The 24,459-nt window shown below is 31.8% G+C and overlaps 1 protein-coding gene across 1 annotated transcript; it reads right to left on the bottom strand.

Annotated features, from left to right (window-relative positions):
- Nucleotides 1-1,242: 1,242 nt before the first annotated feature.
- LOC133183025 (ceramide transfer protein-like) lies at nt 1,243-24,392 on the bottom strand. The gene is made up of 14 exons (XM_061317944.1): nt 24,035-24,392; nt 17,054-17,170; nt 16,845-16,952; nt 16,324-16,456; nt 9,430-9,528; nt 9,077-9,231; nt 8,507-8,602; nt 8,289-8,381; nt 7,826-7,897; nt 7,231-7,398; nt 6,834-6,897; nt 6,217-6,416; nt 5,749-5,869; nt 1,243-4,374 (listed from the first exon to the last, which is right to left on the bottom strand). The coding sequence occupies exons 1-14, from the start codon at nt 24,272-24,274 to the stop codon at nt 4,247-4,249; spliced, it is 1,794 nt and encodes a 597-aa protein (XP_061173928.1). The 5' UTR covers nt 24,275-24,392; the 3' UTR covers nt 1,243-4,246.
- Nucleotides 24,393-24,459: the final 67 nt, after the last annotated feature.

The following is a 24,459-nucleotide window of genomic DNA, read 5'->3' on the forward strand; positions in this document are numbered from 1 at the left end:
CGAAAAAAAAATACTTACAACTTCTCTTGGTAAATATATATAAAACGTTGTATAACGAGTCAAATTTTCGATGAACCTCTGACAAAATCGAAACTAGTTTTTGACTGTCAAAATCTTGGAAATTCCCTAACGGAATTAAAAATTACCTGTTCTATTTTTAGTTAAATATCACGATTTGTTTTTAAATGGTTTTTGTTTTGAAAATTGCTTAATTTTTGTATGATTAATATATTTGTTTCAATTGTCTTCGTAAAAGAAATTAATTACGAACTTGATGTTCGTCGTCCGTCTGTCTGTATCCTGAAAGTGCGCATGGCCCTTGGCAAACAACAAATGTTATATTTTTCACATCCCCACTTCTGCCTCTTTTATGCCATCTTTAGCCATATCCTCAGCTTTTAACAAGCCAGAACTATACAGAATTTTATTCTGACGCAATTACAACAGCCAAATCAATTTTCTGAAGTCTTCAGTATCTATTATTATACGATTATCGGGAAACATAATGGGGAAAAAAACGCAAGAAATGTCTTTGAATTGAGCGACGTCGGCCAACCGATCGAAACAACAATTAATTTATAGCAATTAATTCATAATTCTAAAATTTGTGATAACAAATTAATTCGTTGAATGTTAAAAATTTGTTACAAATTAAATTAATTTAACTGAATTTGACATTTAGGGCCTATAGAACAATATTTATGAATCCAATAACGAATTGTCAAATTCGTTCAAAAGAATTCAATTCATTAAAACAAATTTAAGAATTTGTTTAAATGAATTTAATTCTTTGTAACAAATTTTGGATTTCGTTTTAAGAAATTTTATTTTTAAAACAAATTTTAGATTTCGTTTTAAAGAAATTTAATCTTTTAAAACAAATTTTTGAATTTGATATAATGAATTCAACAAATCTGTTATTACATATTTGATTTGTTATAACGAATTAAAAAAAATGATACATTGTATAACGAATTGAATTTGTTTTAACAAATTTGACATTTCATTATATTGAATTCAAAAATATTTTTGATAGGTCTTTACTTGGCCTCAGTAACCATGAAATTAAATATATTTTTCAAAAAGAGCATGCATCCATGAAAGTTTCAAAACAGCCAATTCACACATCTTCTGTACTGAAGACCACTCTTCTAAGATTAAGAGTTTGATGAAAAAGTTAAAAGAAAAATATGTAAAACTGATATATAAGATTACTTTCTGTCAAATCAGGATAACATAAAATTTATGCATGTATGTACAAATTTTATTAGTTTTATTAATATACAATGTATACATAAACATGAAGAAAAATGTACATAAGTATCACTGATTGTACGGATATTTTATAACACGTCAAGGGAGGTAACACTACATAACACCAATCAATTTTCAGGAATGGGCAACATCTATATATAACAATGGTTTTGAATGCTACTGCATTATAAAATGATTGTAACCACCATACATTAATTAACCTAAAGTCATTAACAAGGAAACATCATGAGAACAAGAAAATAATCTCTATATGGGTGGATAGTCTATGGTCCTCCATTTATTACCTTATTTCAAATACTGTCAATTTTGCATTAAAAATTTCTATGCACCAATATCTCATTCAATCAAAAAAGAAAAAAAAAAAACTAAGTACAATGTACACAAATCACAACTCAAATCAAGTAATCAATGAGGGTTGCATACAGAGTGAATACTGAAAATTTCATCTATTTATTGAAATTTCTTATAACTTAAAAAATTCTTCTAAATTTAAAAGTTGTAAGAACTCCTTTAGGTACATTAAAAAGAAAATCTACTGGCCTTTGACCTATTAAAGGACAGGAATTCTGGTCAACTTTTTTAAGAAGACCAACATTTTAATGTAAGTTAGACTAGATAACATGCCTGTATATTATCTAAAAGTTTTAAATTTTCTGTTATTTAGATGTTTTAATCCAGATATAATCTGACTAGTCATCTCACAATAATAACTGAATAATTTTAAAATGAAATAACTTACAGAAGAAAATAATAGATTATTAGTATTCATGCACTCTTTCTACAATTTCACAAAAAAACAAATTCAACGTGCAAAATTCACAAATCAAGTGCAACATATGTAAGGATTACATCAGTGGGAAAAGATAATACTACCCTCATACAGTGAAACCTGATTACTGTGAACACAGATATAGTCAATACCTGGTTATAATGAAAACAATATTCATTATCCCCAAGAATGCAGTGTATATCATGGAATTCTAATCGGATTTAATGGGCTAATTTACAATGTGCAGATATTAACAAAACCAAGCTTTAATGTGTGAAGTGACATGGTGCAGCACAAATTAATGATGTGGGCTGTTTGAATGATTATGCATACAAAGCAAAAAAAAGGTTCTAAATAGCTTGAATTTGCCCTTAAGTAGATGAAATGTAAATATAAAACAAATGTAGTAAATGCTTTTATCTATCAAAAAAACATACAATGTTTATTTAAAGTTTAATCTCTACTGTAATTCGATCACTGCTCCTGAATTTTATTACAGATGAAATGAAACTTCAGTAAAAGGAAAGGAAATCTGTACCTAATAAATTTATATATGTCAGTTACAAAAACCATTCTCTCCCTTCATTCATGCATGTATTCATGCCCCGAATCACTACAATTTATAACTGAAATGAAAATTCAGAAAAATGTTCCAGTACTCTAAAACTATCATTAAACCAGAAACTAATATCTTACCATCACCAAATTTTCAGGAAATTTTTAAAACTTTTGCACAATTATCATTTATCAAAATATTGAATGAAAAAAAATGAATTTACTACTGCTGTTTGTTTTGAAATGCTGAGTTTAAAAGAATATTGAGCATTTCTACAGTGTCATAAAATTCTACTGAATTAAAATATGAATATGGGCATGTACAAGCATCTAGGGTCTTCATTGAAAAGCTGAATAATAATCAAAAATATACATAAATACCTATAGTAAATTGTCCCCCTATTAATGGCCCCAAGTTCACTAAAAATCATCTTTCATAGAAAGGATTCATAAAATTATTTATCATACATGGAAAGTAATTCATATTCTATGTCAACTTATATAAAGAGCTAGGTTCGCTTTGTGCATAAAATGGCCCTGTTTATAATCCTGTTTATGAATTCAATTCTCACCCAATCTCCAATTTCAAACATTAATATAAAAAATAGAGACTTCATGCTTTCACTACATATAAGAAAAATTTCTACTGTGGGTCCATATATTGGAAAACAGGCTTTGTGAAATTAGGAAGTCCTTGATTTTTTCAGAAAATTGGTCCATCTTGGTACATTTGACAAAGAATTTAAATTTAAGCACATCCCTCAATCCAATAAAATAAATCATGCTTTATAAACTTATGTTACCATTCTATCAATATTTACTAAACCTTTTGGATCACAGTTTGTGCTCTATATTGCACAATACTATCTGTGAATGGGATTAAATGATGCAATTCATGACATCATAGAAAATACACCAAAGAGAAAATTTCTTCCTTTAATACATGTAATACATGTGTTGACAAAGTGTCCAAATAATACTTTTTGTGTTGTCACCTAAAATTGAACAGTTTGGAATATTTAGAATTTAACAGGGCCAAAAAAGTCCTAAGTGAACCTTGCTCATTGTTTACTTTTCTCCAATATGCTTTGTTTTAAAACTGAAAGAAATCCATAGCAATTACTTCCTGGGATCCAAATTTTTTTTAATTGGTGTACCTATATAGCGTACAATAGGTAAAACCAAAAAGGGGTACATGGCACTCGATCTGGTTTTTCTAAGTTACATGTAGCTACAATATACATGAATTATACACAATAAATTAACGTTTCTTATCAAGTTAAAATATATCCCATAATATATACAATATTAATTATTGATTTATGTATAAACAAACATATATACACTGTACTTGTATCAACATTTTTTTAAAAACTTTTTACAAAGTTTGTACAATATTTGCCTTTCTTTGGATATATTTTTTATCAAAATTTTCTAAGCCCTGCTATAACATTTATTACCTTGACATTCACCAGTGATTTTCCAAATGTCCCATATGAATACAGTATATACAGTGTACATGTAGTGATCTGGTATCCTTTAGGAACAAACCAGACAAGCTGAAATTTCCTAGAGCAGAAAAGCTACAGTAGTTTTCAATAAGTAACCGAGACAAGAAGGCACAATAAAGAAGTTATGAAGCAGTGTTTAGAATAGGATAGGTTTATCTTTGACAGTGTCCTTGACGTAGCCAGTGAATCGTTTGAGGAACTTGGGGTACTCTCTCTTGTACACGGCTCTCAACACAGAAGCTGGAGCCCATCCACCAGGGTTAACTGAAATTAGGGTACAAATCTTTGAGTTCCATTTTACATGTACATGTATGTTCAATTTTTTAACTAGTTGGTTTTAGTTTCTGTACAGTTTCTACTCAATAGACCACGTATATGTAGGAAGGAAAAGAATTAAAAGTTTCAAATATTTAAAGCCATTTTTAACTTTCCAATGTAACTTTGTAAGTAGACCCTTTTCTTTTGTACACATAGATCATTGTGTTTTAAATCTTTGTTCATTTTCACACAAAACAAGATGTGTTTAATAAACACAAATGCCCCAAGTATGGCCATTTCTAATGAAAAGGCAATGATCTGAAGGAGTTTCAACAAATTACAAAATAACAAGAAACTTTGAAAGTGGATTAACCTACTGCATATGTGTTTGGGCATTTTCCCTTATACCTAGCAGAAACATGCCTCATATGAAATATATTAAAACATCTACCTAATATTAAAGGAATGGATAAGTGCTCTTGGTGCCCTCTCAATGATACATCTATATGTTAACATAGTGATAAAATTCACTTTACATCACTAGACATGCATTTGAACCATAAATCAAGTGGGGGGGGGGGGGGGGGGGGCTGGACCCCCCACCCCCCCACCCCTGAAACCACACAGACCAGTGAAATACTTATAACTACGTATCATGCTAATGACTAAATAAATGTCATATAAATAAATTATTATAGTAACAAATTTATTATGAAATGCCCATCCCATAACATTTTGAATTTTATGATACACAAAAAAACAGTGATGCACAATCGAATGTAACTACTTGGCCATTATTATTCATTTATCGTTCATGGAATTAATATGCACTGAACAATAACAAAGACCATCCATATCAGCCAGATAAATATGATTTAAATCAGAAGATTAAGAATTATTTATTTACCACTTTATGGAACAACAAGTGGAGTCTCCAGACAATGTGTACACTATTTATAGAACACCAAACCTGATCTATTTAAATTTTTATTTTTTCTAATTTTTCTTCAGAAAAATGGGTTAGTAAAACTTTTGATAAAAAATATTAAAGCTCTCATACATATCTATAACTCTGCCAAAAATAAAGTCTCTAAGTTCTGTGGCTCAAAAGTTAAGAGGAAGGTTCAAGTTTATGACAGAGACACAGAATGACAGATGATCAGACAAAAACATATGCTCCCCAATCTTCAATTTCGAGGCATATAAAGATATTTTATACATGTATTCCAGATATTTTCAGATTTTTATCCAAATACCTCATAAATTATGCATTTGGCTGGCTTTAAGCAAGATGAACTCCAGTATCTGTTCAGTACAATGATGATTTCAATTCAGTATACCCCAGTAATATAAGTGGAATGTACATGTTTGTCTACTTACCCTCTGCTGTGTAGCTGATTTTACACTTGATGTCATCTCGACTGATATTGCCATCAGCTGGTGGATCAATAATGGTCTCACATATCATGGCTACATTCATTTTAACTCGCACATACTTATTCTGAAAAAAAATGAAAAGTAATGGATTCTATGAAAACCAACACTTGTTTCTTTATTTAATCACATGCTTCTTTACAATTTTATGCAACAAAAATTCTTTTCAGATGTTCCATTCCAAAAAAGTAAATCTACCAGGAAACATTTTGTTGAAAAATATTCAATATCTTTCAATACATTAGCAGACCAACATTTAAAAATTAAAAATATTTGTACATGATGACAGATTTGTATAGTGATTTACATGAGTGTGCACCATTAATGGGGAATTTTGACTTCAAATATAATTGGCAGAACACCCCATCATATCATACTGAATATGCGAAGGAATAAAACTTAAAATAAAATTACGGGAATTTTGCTGTCTTCTGTTGAGTAATTGACGACAATCCACCTGTCAGGATCCTCGTCATTCTTCCCTGTCACATGACGGAGGTGTGACCAGAAGAGGGCGTCTCTCTGTGAGGCTGGCCACACCCTCTTAATGACGTTGTGACTAATAAAAGTGTCTTCTGCCAACCATTCAGTACAGACACTGGACTCAAGGGTGGCTGTCAATCATAAAAGTGAAAGCTGTCAAATCCACTAATCGGAAGTCCACAATGGTTATTGCTACTATTAAGAAGGCTGGGGGGTCAAGAAATTAACCATCAAATATAACTGAATTTTTTAGAAATGATATCTTAAGCTGTCAACTATCATTTGGTAAAGAAAAATTTCATACATTTTAGTTTTAAAATTTGATCATTTTTGTATATCTTTATATGGAGCTCTTCTTCTAAAGGAGATCAATATAGTCTGAAAATGGGCACAACCCCCCAGCCCTCTTAATACATGACATTTTCTACTATGAATTAATGGGGGATATTAATAGAAAAGGTACAGAACTGAGAAGAGGAAGTCTCGGAGCTATACATTGTATTTACATATATATATATATACATGTATACATCAAAATGTGCTCATACCATCCCAATCCAAGCGTACATCAATGCTCCAGAAGTAATGACAAACCTCATGACCAGTAATACCCTACAAATATTGATTAGAATACTCAAATTTTACAAGATACACTTAATTTAGAAAAAGAAATACTGTATACAGAGAATTTTGCCTCAGTTTTATTTTGACCTATTCTACCTCATCAAATGTGTGAATTTAAAATGGTGCTATTTCACATTTGCAAACAATTTTCCTCATTCTTAATTTGCCCAGACAGTTGTATTAATTAAAGTGGCAACTGTCCTTTTTTTGAAATTTGCATGGTAAAAAAAACATGGGATGAAAATAAGCATATATACAGTATGTCATACATACAAATTCGAACAAGTAAAAGCTCTATAGTCTACACAGCATTGTCCAAACCTTGACAACATATGAGGCCTTTAGGGGGTCGATGACAACACCATCTACTTCTAGCTCCCTTTTATACACCTTGAGGTCTCCCTCCTCAGCGATCACCTGCCAGGTGTCTTCCCCTCCCTCTGTCTTCTCATCCATCCTCTTCAGGTGGCTCTCCACAAGCTGGTTTATCTTGAATATAAAATGAAGAATAAATAAACAATATCGGTAAATATATATGAATATTTCAAGCAATGCTTCCAGAATACATAATATGCAGATGTCACTCTCTCTAGGCATTCTAAATCATGATTCAGCATTAAAACTACTTTCACAGCTGTAGATATGCATGTACATGCAAGCATCACACTTAGTTCATTTGTAGTACATTGTACCTATCTCTTTCTTAGTATTATGCTGAGTGTGAAAATGCCATCTATGCATGACCAAAAAATGTTCCTCACAGAGAATGAATTTACACAAGAAAAAATACCATGATACAAAAAAACTTTTTATGCAAGGTTTTTCATTCCAATAACAAGGAATGGTTCTTCTTGTACATTTCTATCTATTTTAATCTACTTTCTCTATTCAAATGAACCTTAAAATGTTATTTTACCTCATTATACAATGGATGTTGTGAATTCAAGGATATCTTGGAATGATGAGCAGGTTCTGTGGCTTTCTCAATCTGAAATCAAATTAAACTTTCTATTCAACTCGTATACATATGGTTATACATGTGCCAAATTACAGTATACTGTTGATGTAGAAATGCATGCTTATTGATATTTAAATATTCAATAGACATTTGAGTGTATTTTATTTCTGTGTCCCTGAAATCATTCAATAACAAATGCAGTACACTAAAACTTATATTCCACATTAAACTTGCTCAATTTCTTCCTAATCCCTCAAAAGTGTTTAAAAATATTTCTTTCTGCAAATCTACATGTTCACAGTATATTCTGTAATTCATACATAAACTTAGGTAAAATGATGTTTCAAATTTAAAGTATATAAAATATGTACATGTATAACTGTGTTGGTATGAAGACATCAAAGAAAAGAAACAATTTTACCATCATTTCATCAAACTTTTCTTCTAGTTTGTCTAAGCCTGCATCAACGGCATCATAGAATTCTTCCTCTTTCATCTGGGAGTTGGGACCTTCCTATAAAATTTTATTAGTTGCAAAAATGATTATTAGATAGGTATGCATAAGTCAAATGTTTTCCAGTCTAAGTTCAGGCTTTTTCTGACACATTTGTCAGTACATGGACAGAAGAATTAACAAACCTCAAAGTCAGGTCCCCCTATGATGAGCTTTTGTTTTCCTCTTTCCAAGGATGCTGACTTGTAAGCTTCCTCAAACTTCTTTCTTCTTTCAACCTCCTAAAAACAAACAACAGAAGAAGCTTGAATGAATTTTACATGGGAATGGTCTCTTCATAAATGTGCAGTATTAAATCACTTCTTTTTTTGCAACTAAAAAATGAATCATGTAATCACTGTATCATATCTTAAACTTATTTCTTTTTTCCCCCATTTCTTATTATATTTTCAGTAATCATCAGCTTCTTTAAATAAGTCTTCTTTCTAGAGACTTTAATTTTGTGAGACATGCCCAATAGCATTTTACTTATTTGCAAAATATAATTCCAATCAATACGTAATTAAACTTTCTTTCTTAATCTTGACTTTATTCACATGTCAAGACATTATTGGAAAATGAACCTGTACATCATGCTTTTGCAAATGAAAGATGTTCTCCAGCTTAACAGTAACCTTTTAAAATAAAAATTTTCTCAAGATTCACAATTTGTTTTAGTTGGGGGGGGGGGGGGGGGATGAAACACTATGTCTGACCTTTTCCAGTCTCTTTTTCCATGCCTCTTCCCTCTGACCCATCAGTTCAATACAGTGGGTTAGGGTGTGTATAATTCCCATTGTGGTGGCTTTAAATGTCAGGGCCTCTCCTTTGAAATCCACTGCATGGCCCCCATGTTGTTGTAATATTGATGCTGAAAATATAGGATATTTTACACCATACAAGTGTACATAAAAATTCATATACAGACAAAAGTAAATAAACTTATTTCTGTCAGTATGCATTTCTCAAGAAGCATACAAAGATGTCTAAAAAAATATTGCAATGATTACCAAGATAATCCTTTTTTTTAAATTTCTTTAGGAAAACTGCATGTAATTTGAATGCTTACCTAAATCTTTGCCCTTTGGACTGTTGAATATTTGACCTTGCTGATCTGTTCCAGATGCATCATGGGGGTCATCTGGATCCCCAATGTCATCTTCATGCACTGGAAAATGAATGTTATGAGATTTTTTTTTCAAATACCATATTCTCTGTATTAAGCACCCATACCATTATATGTGCCCCTGGAGTAATTTCTGATTGTCTGAGAATAAGCACCCCCTTAAATAACTTATGGTCTCGTCAGAGATTTCCAAATTCATCAGATGTACATGCAAAACCCATTGAAAACATGCCATTGATCTGTGTGAGCAGAGCAAGAATGAATGTCACAATCTTGAACAATGAGTTTACCCACAAAACTTTTGATGAATAGGGTTAGGGTAAAAACTTTTTATTAACTTTTTGACACAATCAGTTCATTCAAAGTTCATAAACCCCCTGCTCACTGCCTTAATGCTTATGATTTTCTGAAATGTATTTTATAGATAAAATACTAACAATTACAGCATAGCTTGCAGGGCAAAATTGGACAAAAATGCTATTTCAACTCCACAAATTTATAAAGGAATAACAGTCATATGTCAGAGTTAACAGTCATATGTCAGAGTTATCTCTCTTATCACACTATTTTTCATCGGGATCGGGATTCCGAAGAAACACACCAAAAATTCTGTGGTAAATAATAGTTTTAAAAATGTCAAATTAACTGATATTATGACAGTGGCAACATTTAAAATGTAGCAGAAAATAGAATATTTCTTAAGTGTAAATGAAAAAACTGCCCATATGGCGAAAATTACCCAAAAGGATTGAGAAAACAAACAAACAAAATTAGTACACGAACGGCGGCAAAAATAAAAAATGGCGGTTTTCAGTAAAATAAGTAAAGCAGACCAAGAGGTGATCATGAACTCGTTTTATTGGGACTCGGTCCTAAATACGGCACACTATCAATTCCCAGATGTACCAAAACTTCCAACTGGAAAAGCAGCTCATGCTGAGCTGGAGCATATAGACAAAAACCTATACAAACCAAATGCAAAAATGGTGTCCTTCAGGGTACAAGACAAAAACCGTTTGATGAACTGGTTAAAATGTTTAGCTTACAGATATCACTATCAGTTTGGTAAAAGAAAGGAATTCAAATGTGAATGGATTGATAGATTGAAGGATGGAAGTGAGGAATTAATCGATGAAGTTCTAGTTAGATTGTTGTCTGTCGATATAGAAGGCGAGGAGATGGAAAAAATCATTACTATCAATGTATATTTTTCTACCCACTTGATCACTGTTCAGGGAAACAACTACCTTCATTGGGTAGATGACGAATTTCCACACTTAAAATCTGTTGTGGAAAATATGTCCACACAAGACAACTCTGAGACAAAAGTGAAAAACCTACTTGACGTGTCAGCTGAATATGATGAATTCCAGTCATTTCTTAGTAGTAATAAGAAAACGTTTTCAACTCCAAGAATCATCTCTCCAAACACAGTCGCCTCACCAAATAATATGCAAACCATAGAATCAGGTATTTGTTCAAGGTTTAGCACCTTGGACAGAAAGATTGATGTATTCAATAACAATCTTTTGGAGAAAATAAACAATTTGGAAGAAATCATTTCCAGAAATAGCCAAGAGAACGAAATTAATCATAGTGTTCTTCAATCGAGAAATAAAGAACTGGAAAATAAAATAAACTACTTACTGGCAGAAATGGGAAAAAAGGAAGAGAAAATCAAGGAACTCAAAAAAGAAATAAGCAGGTTGAAAGAAGACAAAAAAGAAAACAAAAATGAGAAAGAGCAGCAGAAGGAAAACAAAAATGAAGAGAAAGACAATGAAATGAATGTGATGTTAGAAGAGAATACCAGTGTTAAGTGTCTAATTCCAACTGCAAACAGATATGAAGCCCTCTCAACTGATGTTGAAGAACCAGGTGCAATGCACCAAACAAGGTCAGACATATCATGTGAAATGCCAAAAAAGAAACAAGATCTGCCTATTGAAGTCATCATGGACTCACATGGAAAATGGTTAGATCCAAAATGGATGTACAAGAACAAGGATTTAAGAATAACAGTACTGGGTGCAGGAAAAAAGAACATCAAGGGAGCAATGGAACATATTCAGAGTATAACATTTCCAAAACACTTAATCATAGGAGTTGGGTGTAACGACCTGTCCAACGAAAACCCAGAAGATGTCTCACTCAGATTTAAAGAAATGATAACTAAAAATCCAACAAATTGTGTCCTTCACATTCTACCCATATTTGAAAGATATGGAGACAGTACATACAACCAAAAAGTTACAGAGACCAACAGAGAACTACAGAAATTATGTGAGGAAAATGGTGTAAACTTCATCAAAATGAACAAAATATCATCAGAAAATCCTCAAAATTACACAAGGGATGGAGTGCACTTTAGTAACATAGGAAGGAAAAATCTTGTCATTATGATAAAGCAACATCTGAATCCACATCTAGGAATGAAACCATATGACCAATATCAAAAACATGAATCACAAAATCATCTGCATCACAAAAGGGAACATTACCAAAATGATCAAAGACAATATTACCAAAGGAAACAGCATCGCCGCATTGATCAATGGCAAACAAGCGGAGAATGGAGACAATATAATTTCAAGAACCACCAAAACACAAGTGAACGAAAGCACCAGAATAAACATCTTGAACGAAATCAACCACAAAAAACACAGGGGAACCAAAATGTTCAAGAGCCAATAACGAAGGAGTCTCAAATGAGAGAACTTCTAGAACAGATGTTGAAATTTTTGTAGATACATGGAAGACCAGCATGATACCAATCATTCAATCTAGTCATTATCTAAGTCATAATACTCTCTTGTTATTATTATTTCTCTTTTCCTCAGGTTGTGTGTTGTAAAACTGAAGTAAGAGTAGTCAATATATACCTGGTTGTGTTTTAAATGGTTGTTCTAAACTTGATATATGTATCTGCCATTTATATTTTTATGTCACTGTCAGAATGTTAGCTTGATTTTTCTTATAATTTTGAAATGTCATCGCTAAATATAGCATACTGGAATGTACATGGTCTCAGTGATGAAAAGTTAAATGATGATCTTTTAAGAAACTTTTGTACAAAATATGATATTGTTTGTTTAGCTGAAACAATGCTGAAGGATTCAACAAGAAATCTTCCAGGATTTTCTCCACCATTTGTATTGAACTCAAAAAAGACAAAGAAAAGGGGTAGACCATCAGGTGGATTACATGTATATATTAAACCTACAATATACAAACACTTCAAAAAAGTATTTCAAAGTGAAAATAGCATTTGGCTTGAAATTAACACTCGAAATACAAAATCACAACAGAATATTGATTCATATTATTTTTGCTTCTGTTATATAAAACCATACGTAAGTAAGGCAAAATCGGAAGAAATATTTTCTAATTTAGAAAATGAAATTGCAAACTATAGAAGCAAAGGAGAAATTTTTGTTTGTGGAGATTTTAATGCTCGTACAGGAGGGCTGCAAGATTTTATACAACATGACACACTGAATGATACATTTTTGGATTGCCCTCTACCAGAATACATATATGAACCTGACATTTCAGTGATCAGAAACCAACTTGATAAGACATCAAATTTACATGGACACCTAATTACAGATATTTGCAAAACATATAGATTATCCATCCTGAATGGAAGATTTCTTGGTGACTCACTTGGCTATTTTACATTTTTTAATTCTAATGGTTCAAGCACTGTTGACTATATGTTGGCATCAAGTCAGTTGTATCATAAAATTGAACATTTTAATGTATTACCTCCTACAGAAATATCAGATCATTGCCTTATAACTGCAAGTATTAATATGAACACAAATGTGTTTTGCAATGAAAAATATAAAATGCACTCTTTGAAGGGGAAATATCTCTGGTCAAGCACTTGTAAAAACCAATATGCAGAAGCTATTAATGAGGAAGAAACTAAAAATCAAATACTAATGTTGGATAATTTACTTGACCAAATATATGATGATAACACATATGATTCAAATGATCTCGTTTATAAACTATCAAGTATTATAATTAATGCAGCTAATAAAAGTGTTCCATTTAAACCTGCAAAATTTACAAAATCACAACGAAAAAATAAACAAAGACCAAAATGGATGACTACAGATTGCTTACTCCTACGAAAAGAAGTTAGAAATTTAGGGAAGAAAGTACACAAATATCCAAACAACTGTGAACTAAAACATGCCTTTGCAAAATGTAGAAAAGATTATAATAAACTAAGAAAAAGTCTTAAATCTAATTTTTACAATAGTATTGCAGAACAAATTAACACACTTTCGCCACAAAACTCCAGTAAATTTTGGAATAAGATAAAAGAAAATAAATCAAAGAAAACTAATGCAGAAACAATTGGAATTTCAGAATTCGTTGACCACTACAAATCCTTACTGAACATTCAATATACTGATGGAGAGAGCTTGAAATACAAGTACACTGAACTAAATACTGAACCAAATCCATTAGACTTTTTGTTTACTCAAGATGAAATAGAACAAAGCATTTTAAAGCTGAAAAATGGTAAAAGTGCTGGGCCTGACTTAATTTTAAATGAGTTTATTAAAACAAACAATACTACCCTTTTACCTGTCCTTACAAAACTGTTTAATATTCTACTTAAAAATGGAAAAATGCCCAAAGAATGGAACCTTTCACTTATAACATCATTATACAAAAATGGTGATCCTAATAATACAAACAATTATAGGGGTCTCAGTGTTACAAGTTGTTTAGGAAAACTTTTTACAGGCCTTCTACAGAAACGCTTAGATAATTATCTTGAGTCAAATAACCTACTAAGTCAATATCAATCTGGATTTAGAAAAGGTCATAGGACCACTGACAATATATTTGTACTAAAAACACTTGTAAACAAATATCTTTATACAAAGAAACAGAATTTATATGTGTGCTTTGTAGATTTTTCAAAAGCATTTGATACTGTGTGGAGATCTGCACTTTTATACAAATTGAATAAAAAGGGTATTGGTGGTAACTTTCTCAAACTTTTGACAGACATGTATACAAATACATACTATTCTTGTAAAAAGGACAATCAAATGAGTGAAAAATTTAAAGCTAATAGAGGAGTCAAACAAGGTGATAATTTAAGTCCAACACTTTTCAATATCTTTGTTGATGATTTTGTGAATTATCTTAAAAATGTAAGCACAAATCCTGCATATCTAGATACTATGCCAATAAATCATATGTTTTTTGCTGATGATTTGGTCCTTGTATCAGAATCAGAAGTTGGTCTACAAAACTGTATAGATGTTTTAGGAAAATATTGTTCAGACTGGAAATTGTGTGTTAATATGGATAAAACAGATGTTATGATTTTTTCAAGAAAAACAGATGATGAAACATCATTTAGATTTTATTACAATCACCAAATGATTAACATAATGAATGAATATAAATATTTGGGTGTTGTGTTCAGATCTGATGGAAAAATGAAATTTGCAGCTGAACAACTATCAGAACGTGCTAGGAAAGCATATTATGCTATTAAATCAAATTTTCCTGCAAACATTAATTTTTCAGCTGAAATTATGTTAAAATTATACCAGTCAATGATAATACCAATTATTACATATGGATCTGAAGTATGGATAACTGACTTCAAATGTGATTTAATGTCTTCAGACCAATTTCCTTTTGAAAAAACACAACACTTAATATTTAAAGACATACTAGGGGTACATAGAAAGGCATCAAATCTTGCTGTTTTATGTGAATTAGGTCGTTTTCCTTTGTACTATTTATGTTATGAATATATGTTTAAATATTTTAAGAGACTTAAGGAAATGGAAAACAAACATGATTATAATAATTATTTAGTGATTTCTGCATTTAAAGAAGACAAAAAACTTGTATCTAGAATATCTTGGCAAAGAAAACTGTCTTCATTACTACAAAAATTAAATATCACTTCTTTGGATATTTCTCACACAACCTTGAAAAACAAATTACAAGAGCATTACCAAAACAAGATACATGAACAACTGAAAAATATAAGCAAATCAAACTCTGGAAAGTTAGCTTTTTATAGTAAAATTGTAATTCAAAATGAATACAAATTGCAAAGTTATTTAAAGCTGCCTTTAAAGAAAAGTTTTAGATCTGTATTAACAAAATTAAGGATCAGTGCCCATCCATTGTATATTGAAACGGGCAGATACTGTAAACCCCCTATTCCTAGAGAAAAACGTTTATGCTATTCATGTAAATTATTTATTGAAGATGAAAAACATTTTGTTCTATACTGTTCAAAGTATGACCAATTTAGATGCAATTATACTGATATATTTAATGTAAACACATATACTAGTGATAATCCCATTAGAAAAATTGTCAATCCTACAAATATTACAACTGCTAGAAGGATATGTTGTTTTTTGAAAAAGTGCTTTGACACCAGAAAAGAAAGTCAGCAATGAATACTTAGAGATATGTGAATATACTCTACATTATTTTGTTCAACTCACATTTGTCATTTTGTATATGTATGTATTATTCTTGTTAATTCGTTTTATGTCATGACTGTATGCCGACATGGTAATTGTCAATAAAGTGAATTGAATTATCAAACCTTCATTTCAACAAGACTACCAAATAACAAACCCCTTTTTGCAATTTTCTAAGTGCCAGGGTACTTAATTGGGAGAAAAAGTAAATCTAAAGATGCCTTTATCTTATTTTTACATTCAAAACTATTTCAAGTATAAATATTTTCATGGAGAGCACTGTTTTCTGAAGTTTCTTACAAACAAATTAAAGTGAAGAAATTGTTCAAGATACATGTATAACACCTACATTCTTGGACAGCACCGTGTGACACAGCAGATGCACAGCTGTCAAAGTAGCCCTGTAATGTGTCAATCTGACGACATAGGATATCTCGGAATGTTTCCATTTCTGCCACTTTCTCCGACAGACCACGCCCCCTCTACAAAGTCAAAAGTCAGAATTTTATGAAATAAATGTAAATTCAGATTATCACTAACAACATCTATGTAATTATCATTCTATATTCATATTTACCTCATTGTAAGTATTAGAATGTGAAGATGGGTATACAGTATTTTAAAAATATATGATCATATTTATAAATTATGCTATTTCAAAGTACATAAAGTCAATAATTTCTTTGAAGTAGTCTTTTGCAAATCAGAGGGTGCAAGACAAACTTTGTTATTTTCCGAATGTTAATCTTCAATGTAGAGCCAAATCATTTATTATGTGATGGGGTCAAGTTTATTCCTTTTTAAGATGTATGAAGGTAGTGGTCAATCAGGAAGAATGGACACTTAATGTACTAATGTTAATGTACTCACTTTAAAAGAGGAAGTGGACGTGGTGGACATACTACATGTTGACGTAAGTGACATGAGAGATCCATGACGACGTAAATTGTTTTCACTGCCATATCCTGACTCAGCTTGCTGGAAAAGCAAATAGTATGTGGTTCAACAACCTTTTGAAATTCTAATTAACTATCGGAAGTCTTTCTTAAGACATGACTTAATATCATCTTTGTTCATACCCTGTGCAGCTCAATGGCATTTATCCATTTCTGTCTTTCTTCCTCATCCTTGGCCCTCAGATACCAAACACTGTCATTCACTCCTACATCAAAACGGCACTCATCAAACTGGTGGGGCTGCAAAATCGTCAATCAATTGTAAAACAAATTTTACCTCAATTGTGCTCGTTATAAACTAAATTACAGAACAATCTTACCATCATTGTATGTGTAATCAAGTTATATTCCTCATGAAAGAGCAAGTAAATATTTCAATATATGATATTCATATCACAAGTATACAGAAAGGCATATCTGGAAATCCTACATAAAAAAGAAAAAAAGGATGCAAACTTTAAGAAGCTGCACAAGAACTGGCATCCCTTTCAACCATTCTAATGAATAATGTTTTGAGAAAGGGATGAAAATTGTTCTATATCATTTGGGTGGATTGAAGACCAGAGCAGAATTGTTTAGATTGGAGTCTACCTCAAAACATGAAAGAAAGGCACACAAGGAGGATCTAATGGAATTTATTAACTTATCTCTTCATCTGCCAATGTTTATGATAAAGTTATTATTCTAAGAAATCTGGGTTTTGGTCAGGTAATTCGTTCTAGAAATTCAGCATGTTCTTGTGTGTAACAATTTCTAACACAATACAAATAATCCTGGTTATGTCGACTGTGTCAATGACCAACCTACAAAATTTTATTGCTTTACTGTCATCGTAAATATACAATCCAAGTACACATTCCTATAATGCATTCTTAGCATTCTGACTTACTGCAGAACAAACATAGTAGCTTAGTATCCATACAAACGAGTTTGTCTGTAACTACTTAATCAGTGATAGATAAAGTTGTAGATATATGTTACTTAGAATATTGTATTCATGTGATAGCTTTCAAGATGTTGTGACCTTTTTAATTATTTTTTGTTCAAAGGGTAATAACTTCACATCCAGACGTTCAGTAAATAAACAAACAACAGTGCTTGATAATGACCCTTTGAAGTTACATTTAAGGTTTATTGTACTATAGTGCAAATCCAACTCATGCTGTTCTTACATATATTCTGTTTATTCAAATATTACATATTACATTCTTCCCTTCTCAAATTTCTTCCCTCTCATGATTTTTGTTTTCAATTTCATATCCAATATAAATAATTAATATTTTACTGCTGCCCCCTCCCCAATTCGTTTTGATTACCTTTGAAAAGATTCAGTTGAGACTTTTTTTTATACACTACTTCTTTGTGCAGATCTCTGCTTTATCATAGATCTGTCATAATAATTTCTATGTTGAATGTTTTATAATTAGAAACTACTAATCACATCCACAGATGTTGCACAAAAATACAAATGCTTAGCAGTGTATAGGTACCGGTCGATTGACTAATTCTTGCAAAAATCTCAGATATTTTATCAAAAAACCACATGGATAATATATATATGAAGTAAAAAATATTTAACTGCGTAAAACATAGGCCAAAACATTTTAAACACTTAAGAATTGAAGTGCGTGTGTCAATGTTGATCTTGACCTACTTGCAGGAACCCATCACCTACATGTAACACACACAGATAAAGCAAATACAATGTACAGTGCATGTATTTTTTCTTGCCAGACCCTTATTCATGCAATCATTTGTAGTTGTGCAAAGTAAATACATGTACCTATATATTATAAACTGGAATTTTAAAAATTGACAACCAGGAATAAAAAGTAAAGGAAAGGTATAATGCACATGTTCTAACATGTTGTCTTGATTAATTTCTATAATATAATACATATTGTCTTAGTTTTGTCTTAGTTTTAATCCAGTTAATTACTGGTAATTTATATAATTACATTTATAAAACAAATCACTTTTTCCCATTAAAATTAAAATTTTGAAGGTTTTTTTTTTTTTGGTAATGAAAGATACATACATGTATTAGTTTTGTTTTGTTTTGTCTTGTTTTTTTTTTTGTTTTTTTTGCTGCATTAATTAAAAAAACTGGTTTTCATGTACAAATCACTGAAAATTGTAATAATATTAAAACGTCACTTATTAGTCTGTATATCACCAAAGTATGATTGAAAAATTGAATGGATAGTGCAATTGACAAGCATATGGCTTTAATATTACAGTTTTATGACTCATGCTTATATGATAAAACTGATTGACTACCACAGCAGACCATGGCAAGGTCATATCTTGGTTGAAATGATTAAGAACTGACCTACTTTGGATGATTAATTGAATGTCGGAACTGTCTCTCTGACTGTTTTTATAGGCACTGAAACTTCAGGGTAGATTTTATTGCCCTTCCTGGAACAAATTCTAATGGACATCCTCATCAAATATTGCCATTCTAAAGCTCTTACAATATATCTGTAATGGCTATTATTAATACCACTGAAATTTTATGACTGTGCCTGAATTCATATTTTGTCTGGAGAAGGTAGATTAATAAACACTTATTTTGATATTATGATCTGGCAGTTGAGTGTATATGAGAAACTGTCCAACTGTCAAGATATGTGAGAAAAATTAAATTAATCAAAAATGGAAAAAAAAAAACAGGTTTTCTGAATCATAAACTAGTCAGTGTATGTAAATATTGGTGTGGGTGTTACTCCCTCACAGCCTCTCTTTACAATATACCAGTATCGGTGTGGGTGTCACTCCCTAATGACTTGTTGTTCTGCTCTACTTCATATGCCAACATGTGAATGTTATCATATTAAAAAAATAATTTATCATAAAATTAATTTTAAATAAAAAGGAGAGTACCTTGACCAGAGGAATGAAATAAAATATATAATTGTGTTCTTCTTCACCTGTGTCTGACTCCTAGTGCCCTCGGGTTACAGACAGTTTGAATGATACATGTATTTTGTAAGATTCAAGATTTATAGGAATGTAAATAAAATCATATACTCCTCATACCGAATCCTTACAATTTATATACCTCAAGTTTCTGTTCTCTGTTCAAATTTGTAGTCTTCACGGTGAACATTTACTTATGAACTTGACAGATTTGATTAAAATCAGTGGAAAAACTACGAAAAAAAATATTTCTTAAAAATGTATAAATTATTTATATCAAATTCCAAACAAAACCAAAAAATCACTATAAAAGTATTTCATTAATGAAATAGTCATTCCCTGCAATTTTACAAAAGATATTTGAATTTCTATTGGTACAGTACTTAATTTGCAACACTTCCTTTTATCCACCTGTACTTTTAATTCCTAAGATATTGGAAAGTATCAATTACTGGTAACATATTGCAGTATGGTAACATGACCTATATTCTCAACATAAAATAAAACTACCACAAAATGATGTTAGAAACACTGGACACATGAGTATTTATGCATCTTCAACAGTAAATGAACTGAACTCTTAATTGGAGACTTTAATATGGCAACTGGGCAGAGGCAAATAAATCTGTACCCTCCACTTAATAACCAGAATCTGTACCCTCCACTTAATAAGCAGTAGTCCACAGGACAAGAAAAATGATTTCTGTGTTGTTGAAAATTTATGTTATAACTGCATTTCTTGAAAACATATATGTGCTCACACATTACCACTTCCATGCAATATTTCCAACCAGATGCAAGAACAAGAGGCCCACGGGCCTTATAGGTCACCTGAGTATCATGCAACAACTTCGCCACAATGGATTCATGTTTTAAACCAGAGGCCATGAAATTCACAATTTCGAAAGAGGCACACTTGCTCATCATAATTTTACATTGAGTAAGCTTACTTAATACCCAGAAAGAGAGCAGAGGATTATCAATGAATTAATGCATTTTCACTATGTAATCATTAGAGCCCTGCCCTAACACCAGAACCATGATGCAGGGGCCATAAAATTCACAATTTTGGAAGAGGCATCCTTACATATCATAACAATACTCTTAGTTCATCAGCTTAATACCCAGGAGAAAAGAAGAAGATTTTCAAAGAATTATTGCATTTTTACTATGTAATCATTAGAGCCCCACCCTAACACCAGAACCCCTGACCCAGGGGCCATGAAATTCATAATTTTGGAAGAGGCACCTTTACTCATCATAACTATGCATCAGTTTGTTTGTTAAATACCCAGGATCAAAGAAAAAGATTTTTAAAGAAATAATGCATTATCACTATATATTCAACAGAGCCCCACCCTAACCCCAGAACCCCTGACCTAGGGGCCATGAATTTCACAATATTGGAACATGCACCCTTACATATCATAACTATACTCTTAGTTCATCAGCTTATTACCCAGGAGAAAAGGAGAAGATTGTCAAAGAATTATTGCATTTTTACTATGTAATCATTAGAGCCCCGCCCTAAAACCAGAACCCCTGACCAGGGGGCCATGAAATTCACAACATAGGAATAGGCACCCTTATTCATCATAACTATGCCTTCAGTTTGTTTGCCCTGGATCAGAGAAGATTTTTAAAAGAAATAATGCATTTTCACTATACATGTATATTCAACAGAACGCTGCCTTAACACCAGAACCCCTGACCCTGGGGCCATGAAATTCACAATTTTGGAAGAGGCACCTTTCATCATCATAACTATGTATTTATTTTGTTTTCATAATATCCAAGAGCACAGAAGAAGCTTTTTAAAGAAATAATGCATTATCACTATATATTCAACAGAGCCCCACCCTAACACCAGAACCGCTGACCCTTGGGCCACGAAATTCACAATTTTGGAAGAGGCACTCTTTCTCATCATAACTATGTACTTAGTTCATCGGCTTAGTACCCAGGAGCAGAGGAGAAGATTTTTGAATAATTAATGCATTTTCACTATATAATCATTAGATACCTGCCCTAACACCAGAACCCCTGACCCAGGGGCCATGAAATTCACAATTTTAGAAGAGACACCTTTCCTCATCATAACTATGCATATTGTTTGTTTCCTAAATACCGAAGAGCAGAGGAGAAGATTTTTTAAGAATAATGCTTTTCACTACATATTCAACAGAGCCCCACCCTAGCACCAGAACCCCTGACCCTGGGGCCATAAATTTCACAATTTAGGTAGAGGGCTCAATGCTTATTACATTCATGCCAACAGTTTGCCTGCTTGATGCCCAGGAGTAAAGAAGAAGATTTTTAAAGATTGCATTAATTCTGATGGTTTTAGCCCCACCCCTCAGGCCCCAGGGGGGTAGGGGTCATGAATTTCACAATTTTTACTCCCCTTCACATATAGATGCTATGTGCCAAATTTGGTTGAAATTGGTTCAGTGGTTCCAGAGAAGAAGCTGAAAATGTTCAAATGTTAACGCACGACGGACGACGCACGCCGACGGACGAAAACAGATAGCAATAGGTCACCTGAGTAAACTCAGGTGACCTAAAAATAGGAACTGTCAGCAAATACATTGTATACATCTAAACAGGTGAATGTTATGTCAGAAAAATTTAAATGATACCTAAGTATTTGAAAGAGATTATAGCAAACACCACTTATCATGGTTAAATTCCATAGAGTTTTTTTTTTTTTTTAATAATTTTGGAGTATTAGATACACCCAATGCATTTTCACTCTTGGGTATCTCAGAAACCTGAGGATCCTCCAAAAGCAAACTTTAGGAGGAAAAACATTTAATACGAATCATAATTCTAATCATGGAAGAACCTGGCCGCTGAATACAATGTAATGAACCATTGTTTTAAATCGAGTTTGCAAGTACACATCAGTGTTGTTAATTCAAATAAAAATTAGAAAACAGTGAGTATATGACAGGGTTTCTAAATGATATGCACAGATCTCAGAATTCCAATTTCATATAAAAATGCAACAAACAATTTAACATTTAAATTCAAAGGTCAACTATATGGAAAAATGTTTCTGTAACATAAATCATTTACTTTGAATAATATCAAATGTCCTCATCATAATAGTAATTCCACAGATATCAGTTTGCATTTGTTGATCTTATTCAATACTAAACTCATGTACATTTTTGTTTATAAATTCTATCGTAACTTATTTATCTATAAGGAAGATATATGCTTCAATAAGTGGTTCTCTAAAACATGAACAATATACAACAAATAGCAGCGTTAAAGTCTATGGAAAATAGATTTTTCCTGTATGTAAATAAGAATCAAATTATAATACAATCCTTCCTTGAAAAAAAAAATGTAAATTAAGCTTTTTATTCTAGCATTATTAGTCTAGCATTAAACTTTGTTTTGTAAGAATGAAAAGTTTTCCACAACTATTATGAGGAAATAAAACAACACTAATCTGTTGTCAAGCAATACACATCACTGTCATTCTGACAAATCTACTTATCTAGGAAACACAATCTAGTTTTCATTCAAAAAGCAGTTTAAACAGAACTGTTTTCTTATTGTTTTGTTGTTGCTTTTTTCCTTATGAAAGAACTAAGTAAAACATTCGTATTCATATATAAAGTCAAACTTCATTATCTTGAACACTGAAATCTCAAGTACCTGGGATATGTTGATCAGAAGTGATTTCAGACCAAAGCATTTTTTTATTATCTAGAATCCTCAGATATCTCTATGTTTAATATTGTTCCCGTTGACTTCAAGATATTGAGGTTTGACTGTAATTATCTATTCAATAAATACAGTCAAATTTCATTATCTCAAAATCATTTGGACCATGAAAAAACTTTTAAGATATCAGAGAGTTTGAGATATTAAAGTTAAAATACATAAAAAAAAGAGTGGAGGAGACTTCCAACTCACTTCGACATATCCATGGTATTCAAGATATTGACTTTTGAGACAATGAAGTTCAACTCTACTTCAATCCACTCCTTATTCTGCACTGTTGTGTCAAATGTCATATATACCAATTTTTAAGTTGAACAATAGACCACATCAAATTTTATTTTGTAAGAATAAAAGAAAATAAATTCAAAATGCACCTTTGGTGCATACCTATTTTTTAAAAACATTTTTATGAGAAAATTCGAGTTACACTCAAAAAACTCTTACCGTGACTGTGGCCTTGGAAAGACTAACTGCCCCTCTACATCCATACGATGTGTCATTCTCTGATTTATAATAACTAAGAGTTCCGTCTTTTAAAACAATGAATCGATCTTGCCAACCATGTAAATAATTTGTCCATTTACTCAAAGTGTCTTGGAACTCTGGCAATGAAGATTCGAAATCCGAATCATCGTTATCTTCGTCGTCCGTTAGACTAAGCACATCCGTGCGTTCTTCCGTCATATTGATCTTAAATCTATAAACACTTTACCGATTTCACATATTTAGCAGTATAACTAGAATTCAACAAAACTAAATGTAGGTGTTTATGTTCACGAAACCGACATGATGATGTCATACAGGAAGTTTTCGTATGAAAGAGAAACCCATTTTGGAATTAAATCCGGAAAACTAACGCAGGATTACCA

This window comes from Saccostrea echinata, unplaced genomic scaffold (genome assembly GCF_033153115.1).
Source record: "Saccostrea echinata isolate AGI-Se365-2 ecotype Australia unplaced genomic scaffold, CSIRO_AGI_Sech_v1 ptg000009l, whole genome shotgun sequence".
Classification (NCBI taxonomy): domain Eukaryota; kingdom Metazoa; phylum Mollusca; class Bivalvia; order Ostreida; family Ostreidae; genus Saccostrea; species Saccostrea echinata.

Bases quoted from the DNA above. Each gene is read 5' to 3' on its own strand.
- LOC133183025 (XM_061317944.1), bottom strand. From the start codon at position 24,274: ATGACGGAAGAACGCACGGATGTGCTTAGTCTAACGGACGACGAAGAT. The intron at 9,232-9,429 runs GTAAGCATTCAA...CTATATTTTCAG, and splicing joins TCCAAAGGGCAAAGATTTAG to CATCAATATTACAACAACAT. The intron at 8,603-9,076 runs GTCAGACATAGT...GTTTGTTTTTAG, and splicing joins GGAAAAAGAGACTGGAAAAG to GAGGTTGAAAGAAGAAAGAA.